At 42.1% G+C, this 22156-nt stretch overlaps 2 protein-coding genes across 7 annotated transcripts; one reads left to right on the top strand and one right to left on the bottom strand.

Moving 5' to 3' along the window:
* On the top strand, positions 1–10702 carry tmem125 (transmembrane protein 125). 3 transcript variants are annotated; one of them, XM_008109459.3, is made up of 2 exons: positions 1–727; positions 6944–10702. In XM_008109459.3, exon 2 carries the CDS (start codon positions 7261–7263, stop codon positions 7927–7929), a length of 669 nt encoding a protein of 222 aa, XP_008107666.1. In that variant the 5' UTR covers positions 1–727; positions 6944–7260; the 3' UTR covers positions 7930–10702. The 3 variants fall into 3 exon arrangements, with proteins under 3 accessions (XP_008107666.1, XP_008107664.1, XP_008107668.1); XM_008109457.3 differs by lacking the exon at positions 1–727 and adding an exon at positions 2232–4610; XM_008109461.3 differs by lacking the exon at positions 1–727 and adding an exon at positions 4620–4901.
* Positions 10703–11920: 1218 nt separating this feature from the next.
* On the bottom strand, positions 11921–22156 carry LOC103278680 (E3 ubiquitin-protein ligase TRIM56). Of its 4 annotated transcripts, none has more exons than XM_008109462.3 (3): positions 22002–22155; positions 17748–17962; positions 11921–15548 (listed from the first exon to the last, which is right to left on the bottom strand). In XM_008109462.3, the coding sequence occupies exon 3, from the start codon at positions 15529–15531 to the stop codon at positions 13501–13503; it is 2031 nt and encodes a 676-aa protein (XP_008107669.2). In that variant the 5' UTR covers positions 15532–15548; positions 17748–17962; positions 22002–22155; the 3' UTR covers positions 11921–13500. The 4 variants fall into 4 exon arrangements, 3 of the variants coding, with proteins under 3 accessions (XP_008107669.2, XP_008107671.2, XP_008107670.2); XM_008109464.3 differs by having other exon boundaries at positions 17748–17865; positions 22002–22079; XM_008109463.3 differs by lacking the exon at positions 22002–22155 and adding an exon at positions 21915–22001.

The raw sequence follows: 22156 nt of genomic DNA, 5'->3' as shown, positions 1-22156 counted from the left end.
GAATCTGTAGATATTGACGGTCTTTTACTTTCAAGTGTATTTTACTTTCATCCTCAAGGAAAGCTCTTATTTCTGAAAATTCTGAGAGTTTACTTATTTCCCAAACAGCACACAAATATGTATAGTGGCAGGCAGCACCTCGCACCCTAAACATTGGCCTGCTCTATCTTTTGTGGTTAATCACAAAAGGCAGATATATGAGACTGCCGCTCGTGGAGGGGCCCAGGACATCAATTGTCTTGCTGTGCACTTTTCGTGTGCAGGTTAACTTGGATCGCCTTCACCCTGTATTTGCTTGACTCACTCTGTAATGTATATCCTCTCTCCCTTGTTCCACCGGCTCTCTTATTTCCGCTCCTCTCAGCACACAGTCATCCGCCTGGAATGTTTCCAAGGACTGCAGCGGCTTGCGTCTCCAGCCTCTCCCTGCTAGAGAATGTACCTGCCCGGGCAAAGGTCAGCACAGGCTACCAGCCTATCAGATGCAGCATCTGGTCTAAGACAGGTGAAGGAGGTGGGGCATTACACCTGTTGCTTGACAGGCAGGCACAAGCAGGGAGTGAAGAAGACAAGTTTTAAATGGTATCCTCGGGACACATTTGGAGAATTGCCCCATCAGTCAACATCAGCAGAGGAGGAATGTGATATGAGCATCCAAGAAAACCCAAGAGCCTGGGGAAAAGGAAAGAGCTTGGTTACAATCTTTGCTATAAAGAGGCAGCTACCAGTGAGTAAAGTCCATATCCTTCTGGGTAAATATCTGCAGTGCTTATCACCACAATACAGTGTCTTCTTCCTTCTTGGTTAAAGGACTGAAAACTCTCTTTCTTTCTTTCTTTCTTTCTTTCTCTCTCTCTTTCTTTCTTTCTTTCTTTCTTTCTTTCTTTCTTTCTTTCTTTCTTTCTTTCTTTCTTTCTTTCTTTCTTTCTCCACCACATCATTACTCATATCTTGTTTATTTCTATTTGCTTCTCATTCATTTAAACTAAACTTCTTATTAGATCACGGCTAAGGCTTTGATGTTGTCAATGGCCTGGATACCTTCAGGACAGAAGAGTTATTTCTGGAGATGATGGGTGCACCTACTCTGTAAAATTAATGCCATCTGACAAACTTTCACTGCCATGGCCCAATGCAGCATGGGAATTGTAGTTTGGTAAAGTACCAACACTGTAGCACAGAAAAGGAGCTTCTGGTGGCGCAGTGGGTTAAACCCTTGTGCCAGCATAACTGTTGACCAATAGGTCAGCGGCTTGAATCCGGGGAGGGCAGGGTGAGCTCCCCTCTGTCAGCTCCAGCTTCCCATGGGGGGACATTGGGGGATAGAGAAGCCTCCCACAGGATGATGAAACATCGGACATCTGGGCGTCCTCTGGGCAATGTCCTTGCAGATGGCCAATTCTCTCACACCAGAAGCGACTTGTCGTTTCTCAAGTCGCTCATGACACACAAAAAACATAGAAAAGGTGAAAAACCTTTTAAAACAACAACTCCCATGATTCCATAGCATTGAGCCATGGCAATTAAAGTAGCGTCAAACTCAGAAGCAGCCCTAGGTAATTTTGCCTTGTAGGTGAACCTAGTGGCCACCCCCCCCCCTCGAAATTGCGCCCCCAAGGCCCCGTATATACCTTCGGCAGTGGCAGCAGCGGCGGCAACGGGGACCATCAGCTCCCTCCTCGCTGAACGCAGAAGGCGCCAGTTCGGCAAGGAGGGGGCCGATGGTCCACGGTGCCCCCAGGGACAATGCGCCACAAGCGGGCACTTACATTGGCCTCTATGTTGGGCCGTCACTGTTCAAACTGCATTGATCCTACAGTGTAGGTGAACCCTATAACTCTCTAAATTCTCTGACCTCCATAGCTATTGCTGGGGGATTCTGGAAGTTGGAGCCTGAAAAAGTAGCTTTCCTCAGTTGTGGTGAAACTTATGAGATCATGTGTGAAAATAGGATCAATAAGCGATGCCTCCCCTCAATGCCACTCTCCTTTGATGGTTGTCTTTGTTAGTAGTAGCACTGCTGAATAAAGCAAGGTGAGGACAGAAGGAGCATCAGAAGTTCTTTCCCATATGGGTTAAAAGTGAATAGCTGATCAACCAAGCTGGCTGCAGGCACTCCAGCAAAAACACAGCAAGCAGTGTTCAGAGCTGTTGCATGTGCCAAGAGCAGCACACGCTCCCAGGCAAGTACTGCCTTGAACACACAGCTGCTCTTTTGCTGTTGACTTGTAACTGATGTGGATGCGGTCATGGACTTGGATCTCATGCCACTGGCCATGGACTAGGTTCCACAGGGTACTGACTTCACCAAGGGTTCATGTTTTACACACAGCTAGATGGAAATGGAGTGTGTATATTTATTCAGCTCTTCTTGGACCTCCTACCAGTGACTTAGGCTGATTTCTCCACCCATTGTTGACCTCAGCTGGCAATTTGCCCTGAACAATCTCCTTATGCTTTTAATGGTGATCTCATGCTCTGTCCCTGCGGGAGAAGGGGACTTGGGCTGACACTGTCAGGCCGTGTCTGGATCAGATGCCTCCCCTCTTTGGCCACCTGATTTTGCTGAGACAAGGAAGGCTTCGGTGGTTAGCAGTCAAAAATTTGTGAAATAATTGGTCAGGAGAAAGTAGATCTGCTATGAGAGGACAGGAGTAGCTAGCTATCTGCTTACACTGAGAATCCTTCAAATTCATTTAAATACTGCAGCACAGAATAGTTTAAACTTGATTGTATCTACGTTGTGGAATTAATGCAGTTTGATACCACTAATTGCCATGGTTCAATGGTATGGAATTGTGGTATTTATAGTTTAACATCTTCTCTGCCAAAGAGTGCAGGTGCCTCACCAAGCTACAAAACCCAGATTCCATAACACTGAGCCATGGCAGTTTAAGTGTAGTCAAACTGCATTTATTCTATAGTATGGATCCACCCCTGTTTTTAAGAGGTTTTCTTCCAGATCTTATGTTGGCTTAGGTAAAGGTAAAGGTAATCCCCTGACATTAAGTCTAGTCATGTCAGGGTTGGTGCTCATCTCCATTTCTAAGCCGAAGAGCCAGTATTGTCCATAGACACCTCCAAGATCATGTGGCCAGCATGCCTGCATGGAGTGCTGTTACCTTCCTGCCAAAGTGTTACCTATTGATCTACTCACATTTGCATGTTTTCGAACTGTTAGGTTGGCAGAAGCTGGGACTAACAGCAGAAGCTCCCCCCGCTCCCCAGATCTGAACCACCGACTTTCGGTCAGCAAGTTCAGCAACTCAGCGGTTTAACCCACTGCCCCACTGGGGGCTCCGTGTTTGCTTATTCCGAAGTAAATATTGCCTCCCAAATAAAAGTGCATAAATTGCAGCCTTGGATAGTGGTTAATTTTAGCAATGCTGAAGTTAATCTAATTATTGAGCCTCTTTTACCCAAAATGATACATATTTTGTGCCTATACTCAGCAATAGCTGTGTTTCTTAATCTGATATCAGATACCAACCACAATACAAAAGGGGCACTTATTTTAGCTCTGAGTCAAAACAGATTGTTGCTTCATTTCCCCCATATGATACAACACACATAGGAAACATATATCTTGATTTTCCACATCTTGACAAAAGCCTCCAAAGAAGGAGCTTCCACCACAGCCCGGGGGAGAGAGTTCCACTGACAAACAGCTCTCACAGTGAAGAAATTCTTCCTGATGTTCAGGTGGAATCTCCTTTCCTGTAGATTGAAGCCATTGTTCTGTGTCCTAGTCTCCAGGGAAGCAGAAAACAAGCATGCTCCCACCTCCCTATGACTTCCACTCACATATTTATACATGGCTCTCATGTCTCCTCTCAGCCTTCTCAGAGGGGTAGCATGACTTCAAAATGTCCATCAAGGTGTGCATGCATTTTCTCTGTATTACACTCATTTTAATAGAAGGTAAAATGGAATATGCATCCAAATGCAAGAGAATATGTCCTATGCACTACAACAGAGAAGCAATATTTGTAAACCAGCGTGGGAAGAAAATCAGAAAGCTAGGTCTCAATTTTCTTTTGACAAAGGTTGTGCCTGAAGGGTTAAGGCAGCCTTGACGCAAGCATCTATTGTCCAAGAAGCTGGAGAGCCAGTTGGTGACAAGAGGCAGATGCTGATGAGGGACCATGTGAGGCTGGCGCAGTGAATGGGGCTTTATTATTGTGTGGGGTCTCTGCTTCTCTCACACTCTTTGCTGCCAGCCAGCACTAGAAGCCAGGGCATTGCTAAGCAAAGAGATGCTGTTATGACCTGTTCCAGGAGCCCTAGCACCGCGAGGTTTAATGCTCAAGAAAAGGGCCCACTTGCATAAGGGCCAAGCTTGCCAAAGGAGTATTCACGACTGCAGACAGCATATATGAGTGGAAGTTCTTGGAATCCCTCCACAATTTCAGAGTCATCTGGACCGTGTTGCTGACAATAGGATGACACTTTGCGGACTTTGAGTGGAAAGTCATTTCAAAGTAGGACCTTTGACGAGAGCCTTGGAAACCATGTCTCCACTGTAAGAATCCACAAAGAAGAGGCTTTAATTTGGGAATATAAACATAGCTTTACTAGAGCTGACCAATGTAGCCTTTGAGCCTTGTGAGGTATGCAAATAAAAAGTCTAATGTTTCTTTCTTCCTAACTTCAGGTTACTTAATAGAATTTAATCAAAATCCTGAATCTCTAATTGCTTGCAGAGTAAAAATGCTCCCTTTTTCTGTGCACTTTGCAAATGTTTTGTTAAAGTATATCTCATTTTAATGCTATGCTTCTGTTTTACTGCATAATCATTATTGTTCAGAATCTATTTTTATCTCAAACCATTCCTGATTTTTGTTTTGTTAGCTCATTATCCTGCCCTGATGACCTACATTTTTCTAGCTGTCTTCTTAAAGGTAAAGATTTCCCCTTGACATTAAGTCAAGTCGAGTCCAACTCTGGGGGTGATGCTTATCTCCATTCTAAGCTGCAGAGCCGGCGTTGTCCGTAGATTCCTCCAAGGTCATGTAGTTGGCATGACTGCAGCTGTCTTCTTAATGTGCTAGAATATAAATGTTTTAGATCATACAGTAGAGTCTCACTTATCCAACACTCACTTATCCAACGTTCTGGATTATCCAACGCATTTTTGTAGTCAATGTTTTCAATATATCGTGATATTTTGGTGCTAAATTCATAAATACAGTAATTACTACATAGCATTACTGCATATTGAACTACTTTTTCTGCCAAATTTGTTGTCTAACATGATGTTTTGCTGCTTCATTTGTAAAATCATAACCTAATTTGATGTTTAATAGGCTTCTCCTTAATCTCTCCTTGTTATCCAACATATTCGCTTATCCAACGTTGTGCCGGCCCGTTTATGTTGGATAAGTGAGACTCTACTGTAATTGCATTGAAGGCACTCTTTACTTCTGTTTGCTTTTTTGTCTCCCCTCTACACAATTTCCTAGCCTGTCACATCACTTCACAGTGGACTGAATTGTGGAGTAAAGATAAGCTATTTATACAAAAATGCTACATGTAAACTATCTTATTTGGCTTTCAAATGTAGCATTTTATTTGTCTGCTTGGAGTCAAGCAAGTGAAGCAGTATTTGGGGGTAACAGCTTTCTTGACACTGTTATTTTTTGTTGAGTACAGAATTTTGAACAACAGAGATGTTCACCTGTCTCTTTTCTCTGTGAAACTGGATCTCTCCAATTTTACTGAACTATAATTCCCATCATCTTCATGTCCACAATGGTGGGAGTTGTGGTCCAATGAACCCAGAACATGCCAAGACAGAGAAAGCTAATGTGATGTTTCACAGTGATGTTAGGCACACAAAAATATTTACATTCGATAGTGTCTTTTCAGTTTTGACTATTTTGGAGCTTTGTCAGCTTGCTTTTACTATTACTTTTTCTCATTCTTTCCTGCAGTTTTAAATAGCTTTACGATCTATTGTGAACTGTTCTAAAAACTACAATGATTTTTAAAAAGCAGGCAAATAAATAAATAAACATCTTGGCAATTAGCATAATCTGTAAATGATGCTACCGTTCTGTACTTTTTTTCCTGGCAGTTCATAGGATAGAAACCTCCAGACAAAGATGAAGATTATTTTAAATCTTGATACGAAATTTACCCCTTCTTAAGTACCTTAGTGCTCTCTCGATTAATATTGCCCCTTTTTTGAAAGTATCAAGCAGCAAAAATAGATCACAGAGAATTGTTTGTATATCAAGGACCCCTATCAAAATATGGTGGAATCTACATTTCTTTCAATAGTGACTTCATACTGAATAGAAAGTCATTTATATTCTAGGTAACATTTGTTCCACTTTCTGTCATTTGTATAACAATAATAATCACATTTCAAAGATGTCTCAAATACGATTGACTACATACTTTAAATTAATAACAAACAAGCTAAAGAAATATAACAAAACTTACATCTTAGTACAGGAAATTTTCTGCCACAGAAGGAAATTTTCCAAGTCTGTCCTCAAAAGCAAAAGACTGATATAAGGCTAACTTCCCAAACCATTGGTTGGTCAACACATCTGGGAGAGTTCTGGTTGATGCTGTCTGTTTTCCATTAGGACAATATAAATCACCAAAGAAAAATACCCAATGCGGGATAATTTAATCTTAAATTATTTTTTACTCATGAAAGCATAACCTTGCTTGCCTTGGCACAGAAGCAAGTTTGCCACAAGGCAGATTGTTGATTTATCTAAAGCAATAGTGTAAAACAGCCCTACCCATCACAAAGCAGGTTTTACTAGCAGCGATATTAGCTGACCCCACAGGGAGTGGCATTTTCATTCTTACTGACCTGCTCTTATAATGAATCTTACATTCTGCATTTGAGAGCAAAGTTTCTGTAGAGAAAGAAGCCCTCTTCCAATTGTCATTTTATAACATGTGGACATTATTTCTTTTCCAGATAAATATCTGGAAGCTGGTGAACTTGGAAATGTGTATGCTACAAAATGCAGAAACAGGCTTTGCTTTCTGCCTTCGACAGAGGAGCCTGACGTCTTCTTCTGCCTAGAACCCAGATTACATGTAATAAGCAACATAAACAGATGGGCTGCTCCCTTTGGACTCTAGCATTGCTTGCCATAACAGGTGCAAAGTGAGGGTTGCGGACTTCACTCTCTGGGAAATGTCCTGCCTTCCTGGCGTATTATAGCCATAACGGACACCTAGAATAGCAGCTTGTATCATCCTTTTTGTGTATGAGCTAAGTAAGTGTCCACCATGCCTGAGTTGGAGTTATTGGGGGCACCCAGACCCCCTCCCAATGCCAACCAGATCCAAAGGAATATCATGGAAGAACACGTGGAGCTGTGGTGGTTCCAGGAGCCCCGGAAATCATCCATTTGCTATGGTGTCGCTGTGGTCCTGATTCTGGCCTGTGGGGTAGGTGGCATTGCCTTGTTGTACAGCACTAGCAGCCGCTCTGGGGAGTGGAGGCTGGCGGTAGGCACCACGCTATGCCTGCTGGCTCTCTTGGTGTTGCTGAAACAGCTGCTGAGCTCTGCCATCCAGGACATGAATTGCATTCGCAGTCGAGAGCAGGTTGAGCTGCTGAAGAGTGGCGGGGCCTCAGACTGTGCTGTGCTGCTGCTGACGGCCCTGGTGCTACTGGTGTGTGGCACAGTGCTCACAGTGTTGTCCACCACCAGCATGGGCACCAACACAACTCCACGCCCCCTTGCTAGCATGTTTGTCAGTGGCATTGTGCTCACAGCCTCTGGAGCAATCCTCCTGCTCAGTGTGCTCCTGTATTTCATGTGGACTTCCTGCTGTTCAGTTGGACCTCGGACCCGGGATGCTGGCAACAACCATGCTGTCTTCATGATATCTGGACGCATCTCAGCTGACCAGCGGCTGCCTCCTACCTCCAGCATGGCAAATCTCATTTAAGCCTCAAAACAACAGACAGTGGCTCCTGTGGGATTGAAGCTGGACACTGAAGTGGCATTTGCACTTTACATCACACTCACACAGATGGTACTGAGGTGAACCCGGTCACATCATAGGCCTTCTTCCACAGGGCTGGGTTGCTGCCAAGGGAGAAGACTGGGCTTGCTGGCACAACTCAGCACCAAATGCTATGAGATGTTTTGACACAGGGAGAAAAATAATCATTGGGGGTTTTTTTAAAGTGGTTTCTGGGATAACAAAAATTAAGGATCTTCAATTTGAAATAAGTGTGATACAATGTTATTCATTTCAGAGAAATCCAACTTAGCCCTAGTTATGATTACTGAATCTATCAATTGCATTCAAAAGATCTGGAAACTCACTTTTATGAAAACAAAAGCTGAATTTGATTCACAATGCCTATTACTGTGCCCGTGTGGTATTATTTTCAGAGCCATTGAATGCACACAGCTCTGTTCTTGATAACCTACTGGTAATTATGTAGGTTAAAGACTACGTAAGAACCTAAACATATAGGTAGAGAAGTGGCTAAGTTTCACACGAAATGTTTTAATCAATTCTTGTTTTGATCTTCCTAGCCAGAATACAGAGGTGGATGGCAAAGAACACACTGTAATGTCAAAGGCTTTCATGGCTGGAATCATTGGAGTGTTGTGCGGTTTCTGAACTGTATGGGCATGTCCTAGCAGCATTTTCTCCTGACATTTTGCCTGCATATGTAGCTGGCATCCTCTGAAGATGCCATCCACAGATGCAGGTAAAACGTCAAGAGGAAATGTTACTAGAACACAGTCATACAGTCTGAAAACCACACCACACAACACTGCAAAGAACATACTATTTCTATTCATTACTGGCATTTGAGAAGCTCAGTAGGGAAGAGTGAGGCATCTTGATCTAAAAGCCCCTGGCATAAAACCAAATCTACAGAACATTTTAGTTGAAGAGAATTCATATACATGTTCAGTTATCAATCTGTGTATGACCATTGTGCATGAATGAAAGCATTAGTACATTAGTACAGGATATAAATTACCATACAGGATATAAAATCTATTTGCCATGCACAAGACCTCTATGAGATATAAATAATTGTGATTGGCTAAGTATATTAGAAACTGGCTTGCCTTAAACCCAGAACAAGATTACTTTGAGGGCAGATGGGAGAAGGGTTTTTTTCACCCTTCAGAGTCCGATACATACAGGCATAGCTGAGTTTGTTAAATCCTTAAGGATTTTACCCCTAAAAGCTACAGACAATATAACCAAGGGTAAGTGATAAGCACTGTGGTCCAAAATATACAGGCCAGTATGTTTTCCACGTCCATCCATTTCTAGTTAAATGTTCCTCAAAAGCTGGGAAATAAACTCAGATTAGTGGGTGACCATATGTCCAAAAATTGCTTGAAGCTGGACTCTGTAAAATGCTGATAAAAGCAGCAAGATCCTGTGCTCATGGATGGCCAATTTTAGACATATGAGCCACAGTCCTGCATCAGGAGATATAGCTACAACAGACTCCTGTTAACTCCCACCCACTCACCTTTTTCAACTGAAGTTCATCATCCACATCCATTTTCCAGGTGGAGAGAGTAAGGGGTGGCAACAAACAAACATCCAGCTCTTTTCCTGTAGTGGGATACAGTTCACAGGCATCGCCAAGAAGCTCTGCAGTTTCTTCAGGTGTCCCATTTGTTGATGTAAATGCTTTTTTCCAACTGTGGGAAGACAGCTGGCTGATTCTCTGTTGGGTCTCCACTGAGCAATAAATGGCTGTGCTTTCAGGACTGCAGCTAAGGTGAGTTTGGGAGGGATGCAGTCAGCAGAGAAATCTGGACTCAACAATGACCAAAAGTGATTTGCCTATGTCCAACATATTTCACAATAATTCACAATTGTATGCCAGTCATGTTTAGGTGGCATCAATTGCCTCATCAGGATCCTGTTCTAAAAATGGTATAGGATCCACTCCCTTCTCTTCTTTTTTTGTATCTATAGCAAAAATGTTAGACAGAATCAACAGGTCTTACTCATCCTGTGACAAGGAGACCTAAATTTGATTTTTGAATCCGAGTGTAATTTTGGCTAGTATTCAGTCTGAGCCAATTCATGGCTTGCACCAGGAATGGTTTTATGTTTCATGACCAAGACAAGAATTATTTCCTTCTGACTTGGATTTGATGCAAATAAGTAGTGAAAGAAGCAATGTTTCCCACAGCTGATATAATAGGGGAAGAGTCACTGAAAGATTTAAGAGAAGCAGGGGAATAATTTCCCAGGATCATACAACGGAGGCTGATGCTGTTTATTGTTTTCTCTTATAATAAACAAAAGAACATATAGGCATGCCTGAATTTGCTAAAATGAAATCTACAATTCTGACTGAAGAAACCCCAAATTGTGCAGATTCATTCACATGTTACTTCCATTTCTAATGCAGTTTCTGTCAACTTTTTTTGAATCAAGGCGCAAGGAAGCTGGGAATGAGGCATGTCTAATGCTATGCTGGCAGAGACCTGGAGGGAGTCTTAGCACCTGTAAATCCTGCCCAATCCCCTTCATTCTTAGCTGTACTACAATGCACCAGGCAGGTTACCTATATCTATGCTTCACTTTCAAGTGTCTCTGGCAGCCTCTATATGCTAGTTATAAGAAAAAGATTGTGTTGACCAGCCTTCTCATCCTTTTAAATCTCCTTTTAATTCATTTGTGTGTACAAAAAGGAGTGTGAAATAAAATCCAGAAATTTTAATGCTTTGTTCCTTCACTTGTTGCCAACATAAGATGCAGCTACTTATTTGCCAAACTAATTTAAGGTCCAGATTAAGAGAGATGGTCTATTAATTCTTGTACTCTTTTGCTACAATACAGAGATTTCATTGGGAAACTTTAATGAAGCATACATTGGCAGGTTTTTTTTCAATCCTATCTCCAACTCAAATTGCTGCACTTTTCAGGGCTCTTCCTTACCAAACTGCTAACGTCCTCCCATAAACCAGGTAATATCCATGAATTATGAAACTGTATTAAACTCACACACTTTCTTTGAGGATCAAGGCTTCAAACACCTTTCTATCTGTAATCTTATAAAATCAGGCCAAATAGTCAAACATGCCATTTTCCACATACTAGAAAGATTGCTTAGTATTTACACATAATTCTAAACCAAAATACAGCAAAATCTGGTTTACTGTTCATAAGAGGGCACTCATATATAATATTAATCATGTCCAGCCAGCTCCAATGCCAGACAGTAGCCAAAGCAAATTAGAGGCATACTAACAAGGAAAGGTTTTCTACATTACAGTTAAACTCAAATTTGTTTATCAGCAGAGTAGGGAATGCTATTAATTTTCTATACTGCAAATAACCCTTTTTTATAAAAAAAATATTATGTTTGGCAGAATGATTAGAAATTGCACCTACTTGGAAAAACTTAAACACCCTATCAATTTCTTTGATGTTTAGGTAAGAGTTTAGACTATGATACCAATGAAGAAATAAACTGAAAAGCCAAGAGTACTAAATTCTATGAATCTGGGTATAGGTCTACCAATCATGCAAATGAAAATGCTGGTTTCTGTCTCTTTCCTCTCATGTTGATTTTTGGAAAAATACTCTATTATAATTATGTAATGTAAGCAGGAAGGTTCCTATTTGGTCAGGAAGCATAAACTAGATATAACTCATTGTACTGGATTTCAGATGTTTTGTTTCTTATGTGGATTTCCATAAAATCTGTTTTTAAAACCAAACAACAACAAATACACACAACTGAAGTGTCACCAATGCCAGGTATTAAAGAGAGGCATCCTCATTCTATTAAAAAGAAATATGTGCAAAATATTGCTGGTAAAGCAGAGTTTGAGATGAGAAGTACCACAAAGTAACTATTAATTCTGCTTTATTATTATCAAATGCAAATACTAGGAAAAATATTAAGACTGATAAGGAATGGAGTGCAATGAAGTGACACACAGGGGGGCTTTATTTCTTCATTTTGAACACTAAACTGGCAAATTTCCCATTTCAGCACTCATTAGGCATTCTGAAATTTAATGAAAAAGAGAGGTAAAAAAGAAAAATACGGAAGCAGAAAGTCAGATGAGAAATAAAGGAAAGATGAGGAATGCATGACTTCTAGTGAAGAAGCAGAACTAAAGGTCCCTTACAAAATTTATAGCAGATAAAAATAATTTTTAGCTCTTCAAATTCACACATGGCTTTAAGAAAAATTGCAAAGACATTTCAAGGCATGCAAGTGAAACCCTAGGTACACCAAACAGTTTTCTACCATGATGGCCTGCAAAAAGATTGTAATCTCAGCATTGGCTGGACATACATATAGCCCTTCTTATATGATATTTAATTTGTGTGTCTTCCCAAATAAGATTCTAAGTCTCTTATTTCCAAGTCCAGAAGGCATCATAAGTAGTCTCAGCTCTTTAGTAGGTTCCCATGAAGAGTCAACTCCAAAATCAGAATAGCTGCTAAGCTAGAAATAGCTGCTAAGCTAGAAATCTATAAGCAACAGAAATGGATAGAACTGCAGAAATGTGGCATTTATATGTGCACCCAGAGACTATGCAAAGATGAGATTCGCATGTGTGAAAATGTACATCCTTATTTCAAAAAACAAAATGTCTAGAATGCAGCAAGGAATACAAATGTCAGCACACATTTCCTCTCCATTAGGCATTGTTTAAATTATGAAGTCCCATCACATCCCGCATTAAAACCAAACACCTTAGTAAGCCACAGTTTTCTCTGGATCATCACTGCAGGCATAAGAGATGGAACATAAGTATGCAGTTTCTGTAAACACCAAGCCAGCGCTGAGATTTCCACAACACCAATTCCAATGCTTGGAATTTACACATAGAGGAGGAAAAAGAATGAGTACTTTATGGCTCATGGAATAAAGATGAGATCAGCTTGTACCCCGCCCACCCAATATTTGCAGCTTCTGCCATCACCAGCATTGACAGAGAAACTGGGAATGTAAATTTGAAAGAATATGTAGTCCACTACTCCTTAGAAGCCAGGCTCCTAATTCAAGATAAGAATTCAAGCAGCAGACACCAGAGGCCTAAGCAAAGATGAGATCAGAAATGTTCTGTGAATGCACCATTGAAAGTTCACTGAAAATGTTGTTCTGCTGCCAATATTGTAAGGCAGAGGTGTCAAATTTGTGACCCTCCAGTTGTTTTGGACTACAGCTCCCAGAATTCCAAACCCTCAAACAAGCTGGCTAGGACCTCCGGGAGTTGGAAGTTCCAAATGCCTGGAGGACCACAAGTATGACACCTCTGTTCTAAGGTTAGGCACTAACATTATTAGGCACATTAAAAAGCTTTCAGTATTTGATTTGATTGTAGGAGCTGTTTCCTCTGCTTCTGATTCAGGATGGGACTTCTCACACTAGGAAAAAGCTAAGCCCATTCCAGTGTCCTCTAAACACACCTGAATGGGCCCTCTCAAACATTTTGCCATCAAGAGGGTTAAGTGTGTTCAGGCACTTGATTCACTTCCTGGTAATCAAATAACATCCTATAGGTAATATACATCAGTGATTCCATCTTCCCTCACTAAAATAAGGTTGTCATTACTGATGGCCAGGACTCTAGGTCTTCGTAACATCCTGAGATCATCCACCACCACTTTACCAGTCTCGTCATCTGGAGAGAACTGTATCACCTTGAACTGATCAACCACAAAAAGGTTCCGGTCTTCATCAACACAGACACTGAATGGCTTGGTCAGCAATGAAGTCGAGGTTTGCAGCACATTCAAAACCAGGCCAGATTTCTGCATGATCACAATTTGTTTTTTGATGAAGTCTGAGACAACAAATTCCTCCCAGCTACTTACAGCAATGAACAGAAACTTCCCCCCATGGTAATTGTTTGGCTGAACTCTGCCAACACACCAGCCAGATGGGCTGTACAAAGAGATGGAACAGAGAGTCCCCTCACTAACAGCCACATAAGAGTCTTGGTAGGAGGCCAGGGCATAGGATGATTCTGAGCCTCTCATCTGCAATTTACGTAGGAAAAGGCCATCAAGCGTGAGGAAAAAAAGATGAGACTCTGAGGAACAGGCCAGGCTCTTACCACATACAGAGATGCCACAGAAAGCAGAATTAGAAGAGGGCAAAGTAATCACTCCTTCAAACTGACCATAAGAGCTGTACTGCTTGATCTCATCATTTGCCTGATCCAAAAGGAGAACTTGGCCAGTGTGTGGCACAACAGCAATACCTGTAATGTTAGGCTTTTCTTTGGTGTAGGATGGATCCCCTTCAAAGCTATAATTATACTCTGCCTTTGCTTGGCTATCGGCGTAAGAGGAGCTTTCTGTGGAGGAATCAGACACACTTGAGGAGTTTTCATCAGAATCTGAAAGAGATGCTGTAACCTCCCCACTCTCATCACCAAGAGAAGCAAATGACTCATTGCCTGGCTCCAAATGTGGTTCATCTCCCCTGGATAGTTCCCCAGGAAACACAAAACTAAAAAGAGGGGCTTTAGAAAGTTGTTGGGGCTCATCCCAAGCAATTGACAGTTCCGGGCTCTGGCTCTGGAGTTGTTGCGGTCTGTAAGCCTGAAGCTCCTCAACCCTACTCCTGATCATCCCTTCCAAATAGAGGATCTCATAGTCCTTTCCAACACAGAGAATTCGCTGAGAAAACTCCTGAGTACTCGTTGCTTTGTCCTTCTGGAGTTGCAACTCCTTCTGAGAAAGGCAAAACTGTTCCATCTGTCCAGTCAGGAAGCCGTTCAGTTTAGCCAAAGCAGACTCCTTCTGGGCAAAGATGTAAGTCATGATATCGTCCACGTAGTTGCAAATTTGATCTCTGATGCATTCCCCTTCTGCCTTCAGTTTGTGCATCGCTTCCTCCACAGCCTTTTCTTGCTCAGAGATGGAAGTAATGGTTTCCTGAAGGTTCCTAATCAGCTGCTCCACTGAGGGCCGTTCTCGCTGCACAGCACTAGCCATGGAGACCACTTTGTGCTGGAAATGGTCCAGCATGCGACAATCCCTGCAGATGGGAACGCTGCAGGTGTCACAGAAGAAGTGGAGCGCCTCCTGGGGGTGGCTCTGGCAGTACAACTCTTGTAAGAATCTTACCTCACTATCATAATTCCCAGCGAGGAATTCTTCCAGGTTCACCACCTTATGGTGCAAAGTAAGGCGAGAGCAGCAATGGCCCTGGGAACACATCTGGCACAAAAAATCCTTGCAATCCAAGCAGCGGGAGATGGCAGCCACTACTTTCTGAACATTTGAGCAGATTGTGCATTTGATGTCCTTGTTGCACTTCATCTGAAAGAGCTCCAAGAGACCATTGATGAAGAAGTTGGTTTTTAGGCTTGTAGCACCTCCTGGGACATCTATCTGCAGGCGGCACTCAGGACACTGCACAATCCCATTCTCCATGAGGGGATCAAGGCACCCAAGGCAATAGCTATGCAGGCAGGGCAGGATCTTGGGCACCACATACAGGTCATAGCAGATTTTGCAAGTCAAGAAGTCTTCCCGAATCAAATCTTGCAACGATGTGGAGTTCGGAGTTGCCATACTGTTTTCTGGCAAAGCTACAATCAGAACAAGACACAGTCAGTGTGGTTCAGTTGGGTTTCACATCACATAATCTACTCCAAGGAGTCAAAAGTTCTGTTGTTCAATCTAGTTAGCTCTGTACCTTACCACTGAAAAGGAAATAAAGCTCAGTTTAGAAAATGTGTATTGTTGTTATGGGCTTTCAACTCTTTTCTGACTTACGGTGACTCTAAGGTGAACCTATCAAAGTGGTTTCTCAGGCTAACAATGTGTGGTTCACCCAAAGTTATCTAGTGCGTTTCAATGACCAAGCAGGGAATAATCCAATGCTCAAACCACTACACCACACTGGCTCTCTTTCATAGACATAACTCTTGTGTAAATAAAGAACCATGATGAGGGGATTAGGAGACAAGAGATTTATGCAAAGTCAGTTTTTTAAAGGATGACTCCCCAAATCCCCAGCAAACACGATTGGGGTTTTGGGGAGCAATAGAAAAACAAGCAAGCAAACAAAAATAAACAAAAAAGAAAAGAATATTTAACGGGTTTTGAAAGTGGGCAGAAATTAGCAACATGAGAGTGTAATGCTACACATATTTACCAAAGAGTAAATCCTACTGGGCTTAATTCTCAGTAGATATGTATAGGATCTCTGTATTAGTGCTGCAGCAAATAGGAAATACGTAAATTCACATTTGGCCAGTGAGGCAAGGAAAGATGGGGTTCTCATATATACAAATTTCCTACAATTTATACTGTTCCATTATCCAGGTGGAGGCCACAAGAGGGCACGAGACAGAGAAGAGCAGTCCATTTTAGGGGGGGGGTGTTGAATTTCCCCTATTTTTGGTGCCCCCACACCTTCCCATGTCATAAATGAGGGTTATTTCCATTACAGCAACATGGGTAGGAGGAGTAACAGAAAAACAAGGAGAACTACTTTTACTCATTCAACGCCCCATCCCTGCATAAAATGGAATATCCTTCTCTGTATAGCGTCCCCTTGTGGCCTCCTCCCAGATAATGGAACAGTACCCTACATTGTTTGCAGGAAGTGAAAATATTAGGAAGTGAATATTCAAAAGCTCTGCTCAGTATGATAGATTGTTTAAACAGAAATAATATTCCTATTAATTTTGATACATTATTTATCAAACGACCTTAATTTTATGGTTAGTTGTAATTTACAGATGGGCAAAAATGTTTTCTGAGTGCAAGATCTAGTAAGGAAACCTCAGTCTCATCTGTGCTACATAGCCAGATGCAAGTGGAACAATTCTTTTTAGATACACTGACTGATGAAAACAATAAAGAAAAGCACTTTGTGTAAGCAAAAAGTACCTTTCCTCCAATAACCACAGAATTCCAGGGGAAGATTCCATTGGGGTCAGTCTACTTGCTTAAGGAACACTTCAATCTGAGATGCTTGCTTTTACTGCCTATTGCAAAGCCAAGCATATTGTCATCAAGCAGGATGGACTACATCCTAGGTATTTTCACGCTACACAAAAATATACACAAAAACGCATGTATGATTCCACAATTACAGGGCTCTATCCTAGGATTTGCAATTTAAGGAGGGGCTTTTAGAGTTCTCAGCAAGGCAACCAAAATGATAAAACACCAAGAATCCATATGATACAGCCATGCCAGGTAAAGTGGAATGAGACCACTATAATCACAGTTTTCAGGTAGTGTTTGTGACTGAGATACAGCTGTAGGGAAAAGGGATGGCAGTTCATCTACATCACTGCTTCTTAAACTGTCGATCTCAACCCTAAATAGGGTCCCCTTCGCTCAATGTTGGGATTCCAAAAATTTGGCAACCGTAAAAGGTTTCTGAACACCACACATTTACACAAATTTGTTGCAACAATGTGCAGTAATGTGCTTCAACTGTACTCCACAAAAAGGAAAATCAGCCTGTTTAGCAAGCCTTGCAAATGCTGATTTATTTTCAATGTTTGGTTTTTATACCTATTTGAAATACCTAGGATTCCCCAATTTCCCAATTTTCATTTTAAAGTAATTTTATTTAAAATAAAACATAGTATAAAAGGAATAATACAAAAAATGTTAAAACTATGTAGCTACATATCTACTACTACAGCAAGTTACAAAGATAAATAAAAACACAAACACACAAACAAAACAACACACATAGACATGCACAGAGAAACTAAGAAATGAACAAACACATAAGGGGACAAGTTTACAAACTTCACACTCACTATCTGATGGGTTTTTAAAACCATGAGTCTCCGATGTTCATGGGTCCTTTCCAGACAGGAGACAACACAGAAAATTCTTCAGTTTTGCAGGAACTCAGCTCCAACCAGGAGATAAGGGCTGCGTGCAAAATCCAAGGTCACTTAGCAGAGCAGCAGGTTGTTACAATTCCGAGATTTGCATCGTTTTTATATTTATTGTTAGCCTCCTTGAGTCCCTATATCAGGAGAAAAGTGGGGCAAACATTAAATAAATAAATAAATAAATAAATAAGCTTTCATTTGATTTGCTGCAGGGACATGAGAGAAGCCTCTCACAAGGATGGTAAAACATCAAAACATTCGGGCGTCCCCTGGGCAACATCCTTGCAGATGGCCAATTCTCTCACACCAGAAGCGACTTGCAGTTTCTCAAAAAAAGATTATACAGTATCTGCTGCAACAGCTTGCCAAAAAAAAATCCCAAGCTATCTATGTAACAGCACAGTTAGCTTCCTCTTTGTCTCCCAGGCTGCATCTACACAATAGAATGAATGCAGTTTGGAAACATTTCAACAGCCACGGTTTAATGCAATGGAAGCCTGAAAGTTGTGATTTGGTGAATCTTTGACAGACAAGGCACTTATAACACTACAACTATCAGGAATCCACAGGACTTAGCCATGACAGCTACAGTAGTGTCAAACTACATCAGTTCTACAGTGTAGCTGTGCATCACAATACTGGCCTCCACAGACCCTTCACTCCAGAGCCAGCTTCTGGATGGAAACAAGTTGGCTTGATTAAATATCCCTTATCCTGTGCAAGTGACAAAACACTATCCTTTCCTTTCACCTGGGAATAGCCCTGAGCTTGGATTACTGCCTTAATTTCCCAAAAGGAAAAAAAAATCTGTGAGTGACATACATAACAAATATGTGTATGTCTGAATGAAAAAGGTGTGTGTAACTGTGGTCAGTACTTAACACGTGATGCTTAATGACACTGGGCACTAACTATATGAGGCCTTAGGATCCTTCACTGGCAACCATAGGGGCCTATCACACCACTCTGTAAAACCAAGATTCCCAAAGATTTCATGTTGGTGGCACACTGTTCAGATACACATCATTTTATGACACGGTAATTTTATTTTACTAGCAAACTGGAGGTTAAACCAACTCCTTATTTATTTGTTTATTTATTTTGTATACCTGCCCTTCTCACTCCAGAAAAGGAGACTCAGAGTGGCTTACAAACTATGGCAATAATTCAATGCCAAATTCAAACAATAACACTAATAGTAAAACACATTATAAAACTATATATATATATATATATATATATTATAAATAATCTTTCAGATGATTGCAACATATCAAAGATCTAGCACCAACTCAACTTTATAAACATCAAACCAATTGCTTTCACCGTTCTTATACAGGTTCCGTCATGCTTATGTGTCATATTAATCCCCAAAGGCTTAAATAGCCAGGAATTTTCCCTAAAGTTTAAAAGGGGGCTGTTCTGATGTCACTGGGGAGGGAGTTCCACAGCCACGGGGCCACCACTAAGAAGACCCTGCATCTTGTCACTGCCAATCGCGGCTGTGATAGGGGTGGAACCAGGAGCAGGGCTTCGCCACAAGATCTTAACTATCACACCAGACCATAAAGGGAGATAGAGTGTGTTGCAGTAGTCTATGCCAGATATAACCAGAGTGTGGACCACTGTGGCCAAGTCTGACTTCCCAAGGTACAGATGCAACTGGTGCACAAGTTTTAATTGGGCCAAGGCTCCCCTGGCCACCACTGAAACATGGGGTTCCAGACTCAGCAATGAGTCCAGAACTCCCAAGCTGCGAACCTGTGCCTTCAGGGGGGACTGTAACCTCATCCAGCACAAGCTGTAACCTAAACCCTGTTTGGCCTTGTGACTGACCAGGAGTATCTCTGCCTTGTCTGAATTCAAATTCAATTTGTTCACTCTCATCCATACCATCACAGCATCCAGGCACCAATTCAGGACCTGAACAGCAGGTGAAAAGGAGTAATAGAGTTGGATGTCATCTGCGTACAGATGGCATTGAACTCCAAAACTCTAGATGATCTCTCCCAACGGCTTCATGTAGATGTTAAACAACCTTATACGAGATGTTATAAGATGTTAAACCCTTTATAAGAGATAGGGACACATACAGAAATGGTAGAAACAAAATGTGTGGAGACGAAATGCATTTCATGAAAATTTTTCTTCTATATTTTAAATAATATATAATCGATTGCTCATTTCGCATAGGATCAGAGGTTTCTCCTTGCGTTTGTGACACACCTACACCTTGCAGCCTACACACAAACATGCTGCGACATGAATTTGGAAAGCTCTGATGCAATAACTAGGCACACAATTTCATTACCATGGTAACATTGTGTGAAATCTTGGGATTTATAGTTTAGTGAAGCTCAGGAGCGCACTGGTTGAGAGGTCTAAATGATCCTCCTCCTCACTCCGTTGCCATGGCAGTTAAAGCAAAATGACATATAATACTGTTATGTGGAACTGTTATGACACTCTGCCTAGGCTAGCATTTTAATTGTTTTTATTGGAATTAATTGCGTATTTTAATTTGTTGTGTAATGTTTAGTGTTGTATTATGTTTAAATTATCTCTTGGGTTTTTGTTTTATAGACATTGAATGTTTGCCTGTTTTGTTGCAAACTGCCCTGAGTCCCCATGGGGAGATAAAGCAGGATACAAATAAAGTTTATTATGTGTTGTTGAAGGTTTTCATGGCCGGAATCACTGGGCTGCTGCGAGTTTTCCAGGCTGTATGGCCATGTTCCAGAAGCATTCTCTCCTGACGTTTCGCCCACATCTATGGCAGGCATCTTCAGAAGACAGGAGAATTCCAGTCAAGAAACAATCAGGGCCAGTTAACACCTCCCAACAAAGGATTCCCCCAGGTAGGAAACTGCCAGGCTTTGAAGCTGCCAGGCTATTCAATGCTAATCAAGCTGGCCATTTACAACATTCACACTTTCCTCAAACAGACAAGAGTTCTTTCTCCAACCCTGAACATTTCACAGATATATAAATCCCACTTGCTTAGTTTCCAACACCTCACAACCTCTGAGGGTGCCTGCTATAGATGTGGGTGAAACATCAGGAGAGAATGCTTCTAGAACATGGCCATGCAGCCTGGAAAACTCATTGCAACCCAAAGTTTATTATTATTAATAATAATAACAATACTGTGGTGTGACAGGGCTCTTAGGGTGCATATCTACTACAGAATTAATGCAGTTAGCTGTCATGGCTCAATGCGAAAAAATAATGGGGTTATAGTTTCACAAGGAAGCCCTGGTGGCGAAGTGTGTTAAAGTAAACCGAAAGGTCCCAGGTTCAAACCCCGGGAGCGGCGTGAGTGGCCGCTGTTAGCTCCAGCTTCTGCCAACTTAGCAGTTCGAAAACATGCCAATGTGAGTAGATCAATAGGTACCGCTCCAGTGGGAGGGTAACAGCGCTCCATGCAGTCATGCCAGCCACATGACCTTGGAGGTGTCTATGGACAACGCCGGCTCTTCGGCTTAGAAATGGAGATGAGCACCAACCCCCAGAGACAGACATGACAGGACTTAATGTCAGGGGAAACCTTTACCTTTTACTTTAGTTTCACAAGGCCTGTCGTGTTCTCTGCCAAAGAGGGATGGAGCCTCACCAAACTAGAATCCCCATGATATCAAGGCACTGAGCAGTGGCAGTTGAAGTGGTGTCAAATTGCATTAATTCTACAATGCAGATGTACCCTTGGCTACCAGCAGGCCAAGCTTGGCTTAACTCAACCCGAGGGTCCCCGGATGCCTTGGCCCTCAGCTCCCAGAAATCCTAACAGCTGTTGTTTAACTGGCTGGGATTTCTGGGAGTTGTAGGCCAAAACACCTGGGGGGGGGGGGCTGAGAACACTGGACCTGGGAACTAAAGTAGTGGTTCTCAACCTGCGGGTCCCCAGGTGTTTTGGCCTACAATTCCCAGAAATCCCAGCCAGTTTATCAGCTGTTAGGGTTTCTGAGAGTTGAAGGCCCAAGACCCCTGGGGACTCACAGCCACTGAATTAAAGCCTGGCCACGCCTCATAGAGAAGGCAAGGCCAAGAAGAGGCAAAACAAAGCGTTGGAGGGAAAGTCTGCTCTACCAGAAGAGGATCAGCCTCGCCCCGCCGTTCTCAACAAACTCCTTCCTTCCTTCCCTCGCTCCCTCCACATCCTCCACTGACGCCTACCGTATGTCCAAATGTCTCCTCCGAAGTAGCCTCTCCCGCCCGGCCTGCGGCTTCCGCCTCGGACGTCAGTTCCGGAATCTGCTTGGCCTTGAGGCGGGCGATCGAATCAGCGATCAGTTGGGCGGGGCTGGCCTCTCGTGGCGCCCGGAAAAGCC

The sequence above is a fragment of the Anolis carolinensis genome, chromosome 4, assembly GCF_035594765.1.
Source record: "Anolis carolinensis isolate JA03-04 chromosome 4, rAnoCar3.1.pri, whole genome shotgun sequence".
Lineage (NCBI taxonomy): Eukaryota > Metazoa > Chordata > Lepidosauria > Squamata > Dactyloidae > Anolis > Anolis carolinensis.
This window is presented reverse-complemented; position numbering and strand designations above follow the sequence as displayed.